This window comes from Gossypium hirsutum, chromosome D05, assembly GCF_007990345.1.
Source record: "Gossypium hirsutum isolate 1008001.06 chromosome D05, Gossypium_hirsutum_v2.1, whole genome shotgun sequence".
Lineage (NCBI taxonomy): Eukaryota > Viridiplantae > Streptophyta > Magnoliopsida > Malvales > Malvaceae > Gossypium > Gossypium hirsutum.
In genome coordinates, this window is record NC_053441.1 from 17,990,202 (window position 1) to 18,005,797 (window position 15,596).

At 32.3% G+C, this 15,596-nt stretch overlaps 2 protein-coding genes across 3 annotated transcripts; one reads left to right on the plus strand and one right to left on the minus strand.

The window, feature by feature from the left end:
* The first annotated feature begins 3,571 nt into the window (after positions 1–3,571).
* Positions 3,572–6,067, plus strand: LOC107940692 (probable thylakoidal processing peptidase 2, chloroplastic). 2 transcript variants are annotated; one of them, XR_001695502.2, is made up of 6 exons: positions 3,572–4,599; positions 4,694–4,762; positions 4,856–4,924; positions 5,048–5,134; positions 5,272–5,450; positions 5,531–5,594. XR_001695502.2 is itself a non-coding variant. In XM_016874134.2 (6 exons), the coding sequence occupies exons 1-6, from the start codon at positions 3,919–3,921 to the stop codon at positions 5,649–5,651; spliced, it is 1,095 nt and encodes a 364-aa protein (XP_016729623.1). In that variant the 5' UTR covers positions 3,573–3,918; the 3' UTR covers positions 5,652–6,067. The 2 variants fall into 2 exon arrangements, 1 of the variants encoding a protein (XP_016729623.1); XM_016874134.2 differs by having other exon boundaries at positions 3,573–4,599; positions 5,272–5,339; positions 5,531–6,067.
* Positions 6,068–6,212: 145 nt separating this feature from the next.
* LOC107940691 (protein NRT1/ PTR FAMILY 4.6) lies at positions 6,213–13,745 on the minus strand. The gene is made up of 6 exons (XM_041094118.1): positions 13,669–13,745; positions 13,475–13,559; positions 13,169–13,386; positions 7,457–7,891; positions 7,251–7,369; positions 6,213–7,173 (listed from the first exon to the last, which is right to left on the minus strand). Exons 1-6 carry the CDS (start codon positions 13,669–13,671, stop codon positions 6,312–6,314), a joined length of 1,722 nt encoding a protein of 573 aa, XP_040950052.1. The 5' UTR covers positions 13,672–13,745; the 3' UTR covers positions 6,213–6,311.
* Between the last annotated feature and the right edge of the window lie 1,851 nt (positions 13,746–15,596).

Consider the following 15,596-nt stretch of genomic DNA (forward strand, 5'->3'; position numbering starts at 1 on the left):
GAAAAAAGCTTGTTTCAGACCTCCTATGGTGTTTTTGCTGATAAATTATGAAGAAATCTCTAGATTTTTCACTTTTATCTTTGTTTTATATATTTAATTTGTGAAGTTTTCAATTTTGCCATTGTTTCTCCTTACTTTCTTGCTGATTTTTCTTACCCAACCGTCCAGCCCATATACTTTAGGCCTAATTGCATTTTAAATCCCTCCTTATTAGTCACTTAAGTTATTTAATCACAATTTAACAAATTTTGTACTAATTTCAATTTAGTCCTTTTTAATTAATTGACTATCCAAACGTTAAAATTTTCTAACGAAACTTTTAAACTAACTCAATGACACTCCATAAATATTTATAAAAATATTTATGGCTCGGCTTATGAATTTTAGGTCTCAAAACCTTGTTTTAGACCCAATTTACCTATTAAATTCTTTTTAAATCGCAAAATTCACTAAATCACAAAATTTACTAATTCAAAAATTCTTATAAATTCACACTTGACCCATAATTATTAATTTATTAAATTTTAAGACTCACTGGTCGGATTTAGTGATCTCGAATCACTGTTTCCGACACCACTGAAAATTAGGCTGTTACATGAACCACTATTTCCGACGCCACTGAAAATTGGGCTGTTACATTTACTTAATACTACCTCTAACCCAAATAGGATTAGTCTCAGACCGTAAAATAGATGAGGACATGAAATTTTAAAAGACTAATGCATTTACAATTTTTTTTTGAAAGTTTGCAAGCACGATACAAATATATGTTAGAATAACCACCAAGTATAAAATCAAACTATTATAACACAAAACATAACTCGAAAAAAAACCAAATTATTACAACACGAGTAAACTACGAACTGACTAGCCGGATTAAAATCCACACATGGCAATAGCTCATAGTCTAACTTGAAACCCACACATTTAATTGTACATGAGAGGTCTTGAATCTAGATACTCGAATTTAAGTCCTCCGCTTTTGAAAATTATGCCAAAAACCTCATGGACAATACATTTACGAATTAATGTTATGTTTGGTTACTAGTGTATAACACGAGAAAAAGCTTATTTAATCCGCATGTGTTAAAGTAGTTAAACATAAAACAAAGAATAATTTAAGCTTGAAATTGAAAGTATGAGTAAAAACCTTATAAAAAATAAAACCTCTTCAAAATAAGCAAAAATTTTTTTACCTCTTGCCAAATATAAGTCATAAAAATAGCAAAATATTACTGATTAAAACATGAAGAAAAAATAATACTCTTACACAAACGCAACATAGATGAAGTGAATGAGAAAATATCGAATATAATGATTTTATTTATTTTTTCACAAATAATCTTTAATAAATGCATCTATTTTTAAAAAAAAAATATTATTCTTAACTTCGATCTTTAATTAATTATACTTGAAGACATATTCCAACAATGTGGATACAAATTAAATTATGTAATCAACAATAAATGTACTTTTATAAGAGCAATAAAATGTTTTTTTTTAAGTTACGCATATAGCTACTATAGTTTTAAATAATTATAATTATAATAAAAGATTATAAAGTAAAAATAAATTGAAAATCGAAAAATCTTTCAATCTAATCAAAAGAAAATAGGAAAAACCACAAGATAAATTAAAATTAAAATAAATATAGAGAAAGTCTGTACAACTTAAATAATAAATATGGATAAATGATTTTTAATAAATTAATATTAGCAAGAGAGGTGAAAACGGGATGAGTCAATATGATTGGTTAGCCATTCACAGCTGATGTATGCGCTTACGTCACTCACACCTACGTAACTTCCTCGGCATCCCCTTGACTTTCATGCTTTGCAATTTCCTCCACTCCCTTTTTCACATTTTGTCTTGAATCCCCTCAAAGCTTCGACTGACTTAGAATTCAAATTTTGGTAAGTAAGAATGAGAGCAACATTATATGAATTTCTACTTTTCAAATGAATAATGAAACATTGAATGCCAATCAACCTGATAGGTGCATTCTGATAAAAGCAGAATCCACTTTTCTTACATTAAACTAACACAAGAAAAATGAGATCATCATACTAATATCCCTTGTTCAGGGCTCCTTTCAGCTTACGTTGCTGCATCCTAGTGTACATTTGGGGGGTAAAAGTTGAAATCTCAAAATTACGTGGTTCTGAAAAAATGGGGACCTCTAGTTTTCCCAAGTTTCGAGGGAATCCATCCTTTTTCTGGAGTAGCCTCAAATTTTTGGAAGCGTTTACCCAGCTGCTGCTGTTGTGAAATAGGGCAACACAAATTTCCATTGAAGAAGGAACATCATTTCATTGGTCTTCTCACTTCTTACCCAAATATTGGTCAAACTGAAATTAGCAATCAAAAGACAACCCCAGTGTTAAAATACCCTCCATTTTGCACAAATCCCAAAACCAACCTCAAAGGAAACTCAATTTTTAATAAATAACGAAATTTAAAGAAAATATATATTTTTTAAGTTTTACAAATACAAATTCTAGTAATTAAAGTATCAAACTATTACAAACTGATTGTTTGAGTAATCACCAAGTAAAATCAAACTATCACAACATAAATGGACTAATGACTGATATAATCTAAACTAAAGCCAACAAATTGAAACTTCTCGCATACAATGAAACTCAGAGACCTATGCATATAATTACATACGACAATGTGGTGCATGGTGAAAAAATGATTAAAAATATTTTAAATTAAATGCTTATCCCTACTAATATTAATTTTTTTAATGAATTAGATATCGCGAGTTAACTAAATACCAACCTAATTAGACAATGGCAAAAATACTATTACTTTACAAAGTAAATTATGTTATTTCAATGGTGTTTTTGAAATTTTATATAAATTTCATATAGAAGAATAGAAATATAAATACACACGATATGGTTTGAAGTCAAATATCTATTCAATCGAAAACTCATTTATTAATTGTATCAGTCTTTTTATAAATATCTTTATTATATAATTCTTTTTTTTTCACCAATATCGTGGATGTACTATAATATTGTAATATTTAAATAATATTTTATTTACTACTTCTAAGTGATTGGATTTATTTTAAAGATTAAATTTGAAAATTGTGTTAATTAAAAAATTGAACACAAGTATTTTGTGGTTCACTATGGTTTAGTTGGATGCTTATTTTATTTTTATATAATTATGCCATGGTAAATATTTTTTAAGTAAATTATATAAATATTTTAAGTTGTATTTTAGTATAAATATTTTATTTTTCAATATGTACTTGCTCTTTTTAAAAAAAAATTGTTGCCATTTTCATGATATAATTGATGGTTTATGAACTGGTGGGATCAATTTTATTAAATTTTTTTATAGTATAAATATAATGGAGGTAAAATTCATAATTTACTAAAAATTGTCAGAGTTCAAAAAATAATATTTCAAAAATAAAATTTGATTAACTTTAAATTTTCGTATTTTTATTGAGTTGGATTTTTTTCTAAATGGCAAAATTCGTAAATATGGAAGCAAACAAGTCCACTAGTTGAGTGCATAAAAATAATCGCCGTCTCTTATAAAAGCCGTCTGGTGTAGACGCTATTTAACTTTTGCCTCCCCAAAAATCGCAAACCCCGTCCCTCTCCAGCTGAGCCTGGTTCCCTCTTCTTGGAAGAGCCGACGAAGCTCAGGTTTCCCACAATCTCCACCGTCCTTTCCCTGAAATAAACCCCACCTCGCTCCACAATTTAAAAATTCGCTTCCTTTTCTCTTCCACTGACCTAGCCCAACTCTCCAATTCCCCGCTCTCGTCTCTCCTTCACTGATCACCTACTCCAAAATGGTTTTCATTTGCTGTTAGTGTTTTTAAGATCAACCCTTTTCGTTTCCGGACCCAGTCTGTTCCCTATCTTAATTTACTTTTTCCAAATCCTAAATATGGCTATCCGTGTCACCTTCACTTACTCCGGCTACGTTGCCCAGAACCTTGCCTCCACCGCCGGCTTCCGTCTCGGCTCATGCTCCTCTCGCTCCGCCCATGAATGCTGGCTCCGTTCCCGTTTCCTTTCCCCAAACAAAAAGGCCGACATCGACTCTTCCCCTCCCCGTACCTACCATTCCGCTGCCGATCTGCGCCACCCTCGGTCGGGCATGTACTCTACCCTGGCCGCCGAGATCCTTAATGACGGTTGCAAGAATCCGATTATTGTGGGTTTGATCTCTCTGATAAAGTCAACGACATATGGTTCTTGTTCCCCGGTCACCACCATGGGAATTGCGTCTTTTAAAGCCACTTCGATTATCCCTTTCTTGCAGGGATCGAAGTGGCTTCCGTGCAATGAACCGACTCCTGGCGGACTGGAGAGTATTGAGGTGGATAGAGGAGGAACAACAAGCAATGATGGCCGAAATTTGAGCTTGGAGTTGGATCCCAAAGCGCTTGCTAAAAGCAGTTGGATTTCGAGGGTGTTAAACGTTTGCTCCGAAGATGCCAAGGCTGCTTTTACCGTTTTAACTGTTAATTTACTGTTCCGGTCGTTTATGGCCGAGCCAAGGTCAATTCCGTCGGCTTCTATGTACCCTACTTTGGGTGTTGGCGACCGCATTTTGGCTGAGAAGGTAAAAGTCTTTGATTACTGAAACACCCACCTTAATAGACAGTGAAATTTCTGATGTTTTGTTTAATTTGTTTCGTTTATTCTGATATCAACAGGTTTCATATTTCTTTAGAGAGCCTGAAGTTTCCGATATTGTTATATTCAGGGCACCTCCTATCTTGCAGGTAGGTCTTGAAGTTTGCTTTTCGTTAAGCTCTAATTTCATTGCTTAATCATTTGCATCAATTTATAGCTGTTGATTTTATTTCAATACGCAGGAATATGGATACAGTTCAAATGATGTTTTCATTAAAAGGATAGTTGCTAAGGCTGGGGATTGTGTTGAAGTAAGCTCTTAAGATTGTGTAATTCATTTTCACTTTTTCTTTGTTTCTTTAACTTTATCCCGATCTTTCTATAAAATGTATAATGATAACTGTTGCTGACATTCCATATTGAATTTGTGGTAGGCTCGTGATGGCAAATTGTTTATAAACGGCGTTGCACAAGATGAAGATTTTGTTCTAGAGCCATTAGCTTACAAAATGGATCCAATGGTTAGTGTCTTATAAATTTACACTGTCCTTGTTTATTTATTTTGTTTCTCTGGTTCTTCATCATGCTTTATTACATGGTCACTGGATCAATCACAGTGGTTAACAGAGTTCATCATTTATTTTGGATGATTTTACAGGTTGTGCCTGAAGGTTATGTTTTCGTGTTGGGGGATAATCGCAACAACAGTTTTGATTCCCATTACTGGTAATTCAAAATTTTCAACATTATACTAATGGCTATTTGGTTTTTAGAATGCATTGGAAAAGCCATGAAAGCAAAAGATGCAACACGGTTCTTCAACCTAACAAAAAGAATGTATGCATGGTGTGCCTTGTTGTTTTAGGACTGTAAGCTCCTATAACTGGCATCTTATTTCCAATTATCTTGTTTTTCAGGGGTCCACTTCCCATCGAAAACATTGTGGGTAGATCTGTATTTCGCTATTGGCCTCCATCCAAAGTTTCAGCCACTATATATGACTCGAATGTGGGGAAGAATGCTGTAGCAGTTTCTTGACACCTGAAATAACTTGAAAGACTTTATGTGAGTCTGAGCTGCAGCGAATTCGCACCTGGATTTATTGCCATGGTGCATGTTTTATTATGGATAATCCATTCATCATATTCGTTGTTTTTGTAAATTTATTGACGGCCAATTGTAGGCCACTCACAATTTTTCCTGTAATTAGAGTGTCAAATTTTCTTTGACAAGGATTTGGGCATCCCTTTTGTACTGAACTGAATTGAGAATAATCTGAGGTCTTAAGCTGAGTAAAAGCAGAGATAGGAGATTGTTGAAGAAAGGGGTTAGGTGATGGTCAATGTTTGTGCAGGCTGATTCCCAACTTTGGTGGGCCTGTGAATGTAATGTCAATCCCATATTTGGATTATGAACTTTATCTTCATTTGTAATAAGGAAAATACCTTTGTCTTGTTCTTCGTGTGATCAGAGGGAGAATATTTTTCTCCACATTTTCCTAACCAAAGCCGCGTCTTGCGCATGAAATCTTTACATGCACCCTTGGCGGCTTGACCATTATATTTTGGAGGAAGAAAAGCCTAAAACTGGATTAAAACGTATTCATTATGATGTATATAGATCTTATTCATGTGATTCACTTATTATTACATCAATATCATTGATGGTAAAATCTTTAAGCAGCAGCCTCTTGAGACCTTAATTAGCAGCAGAACCATGAATAGAAATTTCTTCTTGTTTCATTTCCTCCACGTTCTTGTACTTGTACCAAGATGCACACACCAAATAAATGACGAAGTTAACAGCACTTAACCCTGATAATAACCAATAGAAGTAGTTCAACTGGTCTCTGTTGAGGTTGTTTGAAGCCAACCAACCCCCGCTGGCCTTGTTCACCACCTCCACCACTACCGAGCTTATAAAATACCCAAATGCTAGTGAAAACCAGGAGAGGGCTGTGCTTGTTCCTTTCATTCCTGCTGAGCCCTCCGCATGGTAGAACTCTAGCAGCCCTACCAATGTGAACATATCAGACAACCCAAACACGGCGAATTGGAATCCAAGCCAAAACACACTCATTGGCAGTGGCTCATTAGAATCTACCATGTTGTGCTTAACAGCCACAGATTTACGCTTGCTTTCCATCACTCCAGAAATTGCCATGGAAATGGTTGAGAGCACCAATCCAACTCCAATCCGCTGAAGATGCCGGATTCCTGTTGGAATTCCTGTTATTCTTCGGGCTAGTGGAACGAAAATGCGTTCATAAATCGGAATGAAAATGAGGTTGAATCCCAGGGGAATGACAGGAAGGGAGGAAGCAGGGATTTCAAAACCAAAGATACGAGTGTCCAATGTCATGCTTTGTTGTATGGAGAATGTTTGGAGTTGAGCCAAACAAGTATTTATGAAAACTGTGCTGAGTACGATGGGAAGCATGCGCAGCAAAATCTTGGTTTCTTCAACTTGGGTCACCGTACTAAGCCTCCAGGGTCCTGGAGTCATTGCTGCTGATGCACCCCAAGTGGTCATATCATGAACTGCTGCTCGATCTAAGAATCTGTGTATTTTGTTAATCTATCCAGGTTAGGGCTAGTTTTTCAACAAATGAAACATGCCAAATTATAAACTGTGTACCTAAACTGATTGGTTCTCTGAAGATTTTCATTTTGTGTTCCTTTGTCATAAACCTCATAAAGTTCATCTTCCTTTCTTGGTATTGGAAGGTATCGGTTACGGATGGATGCAGCAAGTACCTTCAAACAGCAAAATGGAGGCCATGATTCACTTGGAAAATAAAATTACTACTATTTATTATGATGGAAAATTGGAAATAGACTTACCCGTAGGATTCGAATTATGGGGCTTCCTTTAAGTGCATTATCCCTATAAAATGGCTTGCCAATGCACACCAACACAATTGCAAACAAGACTGCTATGGTGCACACTCCAAAACCCCAGTCCCAACCTTTTTTAGAACTTATCCACACTACGAAAGTGACCCCAACTATAGATCCACCCGTCAGGCTAAACATGAACCAGTTGAAGAAGCTTGAAAGTTGCACAGCCTCTTTAGGGTCCTTGCTGTCGAACTGGTCAGCTCCCAGCAGTGGCAAAGCCGCCTTAACCCCACTGGTTCCTAGCGCTATCAGGTATAGACCTGTGTAAAGAATTGCTGCTTGGCCAGTATTTGCAGCCTCGCATTGTTTTGAAATATCCGTGCAAGGAGTTGGCCTCAGTTGATCGAAATGTGCTTGTACTGTCAGCAGGGCATATCCCTTAATATTCGAAAGCGTCAGGTCAAGTTTTGTCAGATAAGATGATTTTAATTATTGAATTATTTATATCAAGACGAGTTACTATATATATATATATATAAAATTCTAAATAAACCATGGCTTTAACTACCAAAGTTCCAGAAATTGATTGATCATGTATATATAGCCATTGTCAAAATGTGCATTTGTTGTGACATGCAATCCTGACCTAATGCTATGTTTGCGTGAGATGTAGCCTGTGGAGCAAGCTGCTCATGGAATGCTCATGTTAATTAAAGATAATTTAATCTCTTTTGGGTGTTTTGAAATCATAATCATCTTCTTTTCTGGCACTATATCTTCCATGAAAGCATCATATATACATAGTAGTGTTTTAAATATATATATATGTGTGTGTGTGTGATATATATACAGTAAATGAAAGAAAAATTCATCACGTCAATCATCCCACCATTCATAAGTTTTATTAATTATATAATTCAAGCAATAAATCTAATTTCCCATAGTAACAAGGATTGACCTCTCTTTTCCTCGAGTTCTAACACGTAAAAAAAGTAAATTACATAGTTGATCACTTAATTTTCATAAAATTTCATTTTGGGCACTAAAAATAAAAATTTTATAATATGGGCACTATTGTTTCATATTTTTATCATTTTGGTCATTAACGTTACATACTTTTATCATTTTAGTCACCCGCCGCTAATTTGTCATAATATACACTCATTTTAGTCACCAAATTTTTACAATTTTTTATTTTGGTCACTCATTTTATCTCTTTAATTTCCTTTTTTTAAGAACTCGTTTTAGTTTTTTTTTTCAATTAAGGAAAAACTTGAGTTTTTATAATGAAAAATCTGAGTTAGAAAAACCATGTTATCTTTTTTATTTCTTTTATTTTTTCTTTTTAGAATTAATTTTAGTTTTTTCTAAGTAAAAGAAAAAGGAAAAACATGACATTTTATAGGGAATTACCTAAGTTCTTATAAGAAAAACTTGAATTTTTACCAAAAAATTAAGTTATCTTTTTCATTTTCATTTTTAGAATTAATTTTAGTTTTTAAAGTAAGAAGGAAAAAACTTGGGGTTTTATAGGAAATTAACTGATTTTTATAGGAAAATTTAGATTTTTACTAGGGTTGTTTGAACTAGATCGGATCGATTAGTTGAATCGAGAATCAACTGAGTTATTGGTTTGGAGAAAGGCATCAAACCAACTGACTTAGAAACCAGTTTGGACTAGTTGAATGTAATGACCCAATTTTCAGTGGTACTGGAAAATGCAGTTTTGGAACCCCATTTTCGTAAACTGAGTTTGTAAATGTTAAATATTAATATTTAATAGGGTAATTTAAAAATGTATTAAAGTTTGGTCAAGAAATTTAGCCGAATTAATAGTTAATTAAGGTCCAAGGACTAAATTATAAAATTTTAATCGTTATAGAGTTTTAATTGTCAAGAGGCTTGAGGACTTAAATGGAAATTAGACAAATGTCTAAAATGATAATAAATCCATTTTGTAATAGGAAATAGTGGAAGATGACGGAAGATTCCACTAATTCTTGATTAATGATTAATTAAGCTAGATAAAACATGATTAGCTTAATTAAACCAAGTTAATTAACATCCAAGCATAGTATAAAAGGGCAAGATAGTTGAGTTTTGTCATCACTTTCTTACTCTCTACTATCCAAACCTAAGAAAATAAAGGAGAAAAGGGGTTGTTGCTTCAATCACATTCGACCATCAATATTAAATTGATTCCAAGTCTTTTTCTTGTAATTTTTTATAAATTTGGAGTCATGAGAGCTTGATTTAACTAGCACATGTACCAATTTATAAAACTGTTAAAATTTATGAAAGTTGTCATTGTTGATTTCTTGAAGAATTAGGCTTGAAATTGATAGATTTTGAGCTTAGAATATAAAAAGGACTAGATTGTAAAGTTACTTTAGCTTGTTTGTTAACTTCATTACATTAAGGATCAAATTGAATTATTGTAAAACTTGTTATGAAATTATGTTAGAAATAGAAAGTTAAGGTCCCTAATGATAATATTGAAATTAGATTTTAATCAGAGGTTAGGAATTGAAAGTTATGACTATCCCGAGTTTAGGGACTAAACTGAATAAAATGAAAAAAATTAGGGATATTGAAAAATTGAGTTATATAGGTTCATGCATATCATAACATAAAATGGAGATATTTGGTATTGATTAATGTTATAAAATAATTGTTTAGATCGAGAATTGGATCGAAGTGGAGTTGATAGGGGAAAAGTTAAAATTGCATATTAAGTCCCTACAGTATCCACTTTACATATTTTGAATAGGTAAGTTCATATGAAACTTACCCCACTATTTTATTTTATTTTATATATGAATGAAACTTGAATTTTACTTATATATTAGAATTGAGTAGAATTAGTGAATTTGACACATGTCTCAAAATGGACTAAATTGTAAAGTCATGTAAATATTGGCTACATGGAATTGGTTCAAGATGTAAATGTGAATATTGATTAATTATATAACTCGAAAATGAGAAATAAAATTACATACAAGAATTGGTGTTGACAATTATATGGAGATGATGCCTGAGTAAAGTTAGTAAAAGGTTAGGATATGTATGGCATGTCATTAGGGTTATATGCGCGTTTAATTAGGGATTATGCATGTTATTACGAGATCTAGCATTTGTTGCAGATTCTCAGGTTATACATATCGAAGGTTTAGCTCGAACTGGTAACTTCGATATAATGCCAGCTTGTGTAAGCACTTTTGTTATAATGGCAGCTTGCATGAACAACTTATTCCCATGTATTCGAGTTTGTTTTAGTATAGTTCCATCGGGTGATATTCAGTTGATTTAAAATGAAAATTAAACTATAGAATGAAAATGAAAGGGTATTTGATGATACTTGATATATGAATGGTTACATGAATTTGTTTAAGTTTTGAGATTTCTTATGATTCTAGAATATAACTAATGCTTTTGATTGATGATGTTGCTATATTTATAGATATGTCATAATGTGCCAAAGGATAGTTAAGTTGGTTGCCAAATAGATTAGTTAATTTTGCCTTAATGATCGAGGTATGTTTTAGTTTCAATTTGAATTTACTAAGCATTCTAAATGCTTACCTTAGTTGTTTACTTCCTTGTAGATTTGCACCTCCCGAAATTGCCAAGTCGGATCAACTAGGAAGCACACACTATTTAAAGATGATAATTATATGTTCATTTTGAGTCTAGGATATGCAACATGCACATATGGGTCCTAGTATGCTTGTGGTTATTTTGAAGTGAATGGCATCATGTGCTTATAGTGAGATTTAATGTTGGATGTATATTTTGGTATATAAACTAATAATACATATTTTGGTTAAGTTTGATAATGTAAGAATGATGAATTTACCTTTGAATGGTTTGGTATGTTAAACTATCATTTAGGCCATTTGAATTGAGTAAACTAAATAATGTTGTAGGAATGGTAAGGTTCATTATAAGTATGTTGTGTAATTTAGTATATGTTTTGACTTATTAATGCCAATCTCTTGAATTGGTGGTTTTCAATTGGTAAGATGATTGTGTTGAGTTGGAAATTGAATGCATTTTGGTAGGTCTAGATGTAATAGTCATGTATATAGCTAAATGTGAATAATTAGTTGGTAAGGTATTGAATGGTTTATTTGGTTGTTAATTGGTTTAGCTAAATGGCCTTATTTTTGTTGAAGATGGGATGAAAACATGTTCGGAATGAATTGGAATTACTTAAAAGTGGATACCAAATGTGCATTTTGGCAAAAACAGGGGCAATGTTGCAACGAGAGGTCTTTGAAGTTGCAATGTTGTTCAGCAGTGAGTGACGTTGGGACAAGGAATCTTAAGGCTGTGACCTCGGTCCTAAACTTTTAAAAACTTTACACTTTGAACTTGCTTCATACTCGACTTAGCAAAATAGCTTTGTAAGCTTGTGTAATACCTAGAAATGAACATGTTACATTTATTAGTATAAGAGCTATGATTTAGTTGATTTTAGGACTGAATTGTAGTGTAAGCCGAGTCTAGAAATACATGTCACAATAGTTTATAATAGTGTGTAACATTGAATCGATTAAATCAATTTTTTATGAATTTTTTTAATAATTATCAACGACTTGGTAGTCTGTCCAATTTGACCATCGGTTTAGTTCTAAAAACCTTGATTTGTAGAAGGAAAAATCATTTTGTCTTTCTAGTTTCTTTTATTTTTTTTAAAATTAATTTTAGTTTTTTTCAGTAAAAGTGAAAAACATGTGATTTTATAGAAAATTACCTGGGTTTTTATAGGAAAATTTTGAGTTTTTACATGGAATTGTTATTAAAATTAATTGTTATCAAAATTAATTGTTATTAAAATTGTATTAAATTATATTTTTTTTGTACCAGTCAACATTTTGTAAAATCTAACATTTTGCTAGTAAAATTATTAATTGTTACTTGTATTAATTGTTATTAAAATTATCAAATTATATCAAATTATTAATTATTAATTGTTACTAACATTTTGTTAGTAAAATTATTAATTGTTAATTGTATTAATTGTTAGTAAAATTATCAAATTATATCAAATTATTAATTGTTAATTGTATTAATTGTTGTAACAAAATCTAACATTTTGTAACTTAAAACTTAAAATAAAAGTAAAACTAGTATATTTTAAAAATAAAAAATATATATTTAATATATTTTCGGGCTGGGCCGGGCCAAAAAATTTTGCCCGAGGCCCAGCTCATTTTCTAAACGGGACTCATTTTTTACCCAAGCCCATATTTCGAGCCTATATTTTTACTCGAACCCTCCCATGGACACCTCTGCTTGGCAGTTTCATTTAATATCATATAACATATATAATTTAGTTATTGTTTGAAACTTATCTTCATGATCATGAAATAACTATTTTATATCATATATATAAGCCATAAATTTGGATATACACTAATATTTATGATTGTTATAAAACGCTAATTCTTGAATAATTTAATAATAATTTTGAAGTTAAAAATATGTTTTAAATCTATTTACTTTTTACATATTTGGAATTTTTCTTCTTTTATTTTCTAGGCCAAAAAGCCCTCGGAATTGGACTTCAAACAGACAGTTGAAATGGTATGAAGCTTTGATTTGTGGCAAGTGATTAGTTTCGTTTAAGAAACAGGAAAAAGGGGTTAATCATATAATTAATGGGGTGATTCCAATTTCCGTGTAAGAGAGTAAGGATGAACAATAACGTACCAAGAATTCCAGGAATCCAAACAGGACACAGGTGGTAAATCTTGTCAAAAATGTATCAGCAATGACTCCTCCTAAGAGTGCTAGAATGAATGATGTTCCCATGAAGTTTGTAACTGTGTTTACAGATTTGGTCAACCCAATGTTCATATACCCCATCAAGTATGTCACCAGGCTCACTGCACTTGCAATAAACGCCATGTTCTCCAGCCCTTCCATCCCTGCATGTACACATCAATCAACTCTCACAATCGAGTTAATAATAAGCAAATTATTTCATGAAGGTTAGGGCATATCATGGTTAATTACCGTAGACGAAAAGTGCAGCTTTAGTTCCTCCTACTCTTTTGTCCTGCCTTGATAACTGTTTATTATCACCATCTCTACTGATTTCCTGTTGGCAGTGTCACAAGAAAGAAAGTGATGATTATTAGCAAAAAGATATGATTAAAAAAAAAAGGATGGCGGATGCTTTCAGCTCATGAAGAAAGTGAGAAATTTACCATTTTGTTCTGAGAGCTTGTAATTTCTTCTTTCTTTGAGGACGCAAAAGAGAGAAATACAGAAAGAGAACGCTGGTTGTGGGTCAGTGTCTGTCTAGAGGGACATGACACATCAAACCCTATGAATATATAATATATATATATATACACGTAAAGTACATTTATCCAGCTTTTCCTTCCCTCTCGTATGAACAACCCTTCTTTCCTTGCATAAACTATCAAATTTTAAAATTCAAGTTGGTTCAAAACCTTTAATCAGAGCCTCTACATCCATCATTGCAGACACTAATTATCATCACTTGTTTTTTTCTTTTTCCCTATAAACTAATCAGATTATTCTAATAATTAGTAAATCTTAAAAAGATGAACAACAAGGAAACAAGGGGCAGTTAAATGTACGTAGGAAACGGAAAAAAAAAATAATTTTCTGGCTTCTGTTGTGTTCCCTCTCCCAAGTCTCAGCACTTACCTGATCTCAGTCTCTCATGAGTAAACTAAACTTCACCTTATTTGATTGACTCGATGGAAGATACAGGGAGATATTCTAATGGCCGCGAATCTGGATCCAATCCCCTCCACCCTCTTTTTTTTAAGACTTTCTTAGTACTTTGCTGTTTACTTGTTTCATTTGTTAAATTGTAACCCTCCAATCATGATTTTTGACATTTAAATTACTACCCATTGTTTCCCGCCGCGTATTATTCTTGATCGTGAATCAAGGTTTTGAATGTATATTTACTATAAAATTATCCCCAACACTTGGGTACAGAACTATGAATAAATGAATACTTACTATAAATTTATCATCTCTACATGTGCTGGCCACCTGATACATGCACGAATTGGGGGTGAATTTTATTAGATTCCAATCGTCAAAACTGTCAATTTTCATGCTTGAGAAATCAGTAGACTTGCGACGATTTTTTAGATGGGATCCTGGCATTTTTTAGTTGAGATGTCTCATGGCATTTGAAGATTTATCTCTTAGCTTCGAAACGCATTTTGAATCACTCAATTTTGAATTCGGGAGCTCAAGTTATGACCGTTTTAGTGAAGACTGCACGAGCATAATTTCTGAACGGGATTATGACAGGAATTACGAATTTCGAGCTTTTAATTCGAGTTTAAATCATATTGCATTCATGTTTTAGACTTAATTTTTATTATATATGAGCCCAATATTATATTTATCAGATCTTATTATATTATTATTATTTTATTCCGAATTTTTGATAATTATTAAGTATTTTAAGTGATTTATGAGTTTTATGTTAACAAGAAAATTTAGTTTAAAACTACTTCTTGTTTAGATTAAATTAGAGTTCTAGTATACTTAAGAGTTTTATTTAGATTTATTTAGCTAGCCTATATATAGGCCTTTACATTATACATAATTCATTATTATTCTATTTCTCTTTTGAGTTAATAAATTCTCTCTGGGTTTTTCTTTTTAAGAATTTTTCTTTAGTTTCTTTTAGAGGAGTTTTAACAATCTTTTTAAATTGTGGGGATCATTTTCAAATTTTTTTTGCCAAGGTTTCTATTTTGGAGGGAAATTAGAGCCGCTTGAAGGGATTGTGGATTCTTCGTGTTTTTAAGGCTTCTTAAGACTTTTACACGCCATGTTCTATATTTCCATTTATCTTTTTTATCCGCTTACTTAATATTTGATTTATTATTTTATTTTAGTTATTTATTTTAATTTTTTTATCTGACTTGGATTCAATTTCATTTCAGGTTGTGTCAAAATCTAAATTTCTTTCTGAATGTCTAGAGCCCTAAGTCAAATCTGCGACTTTGACAAACTTTACGATCTGCTTTCACGTTCATCCATCTCATCCTTTATCACTACCAATTCCTTTTCAACCCCATTTTTTAGGTATTTTACTCTAATAATCTATGTATTCTATACCTTCAATAATTCAACG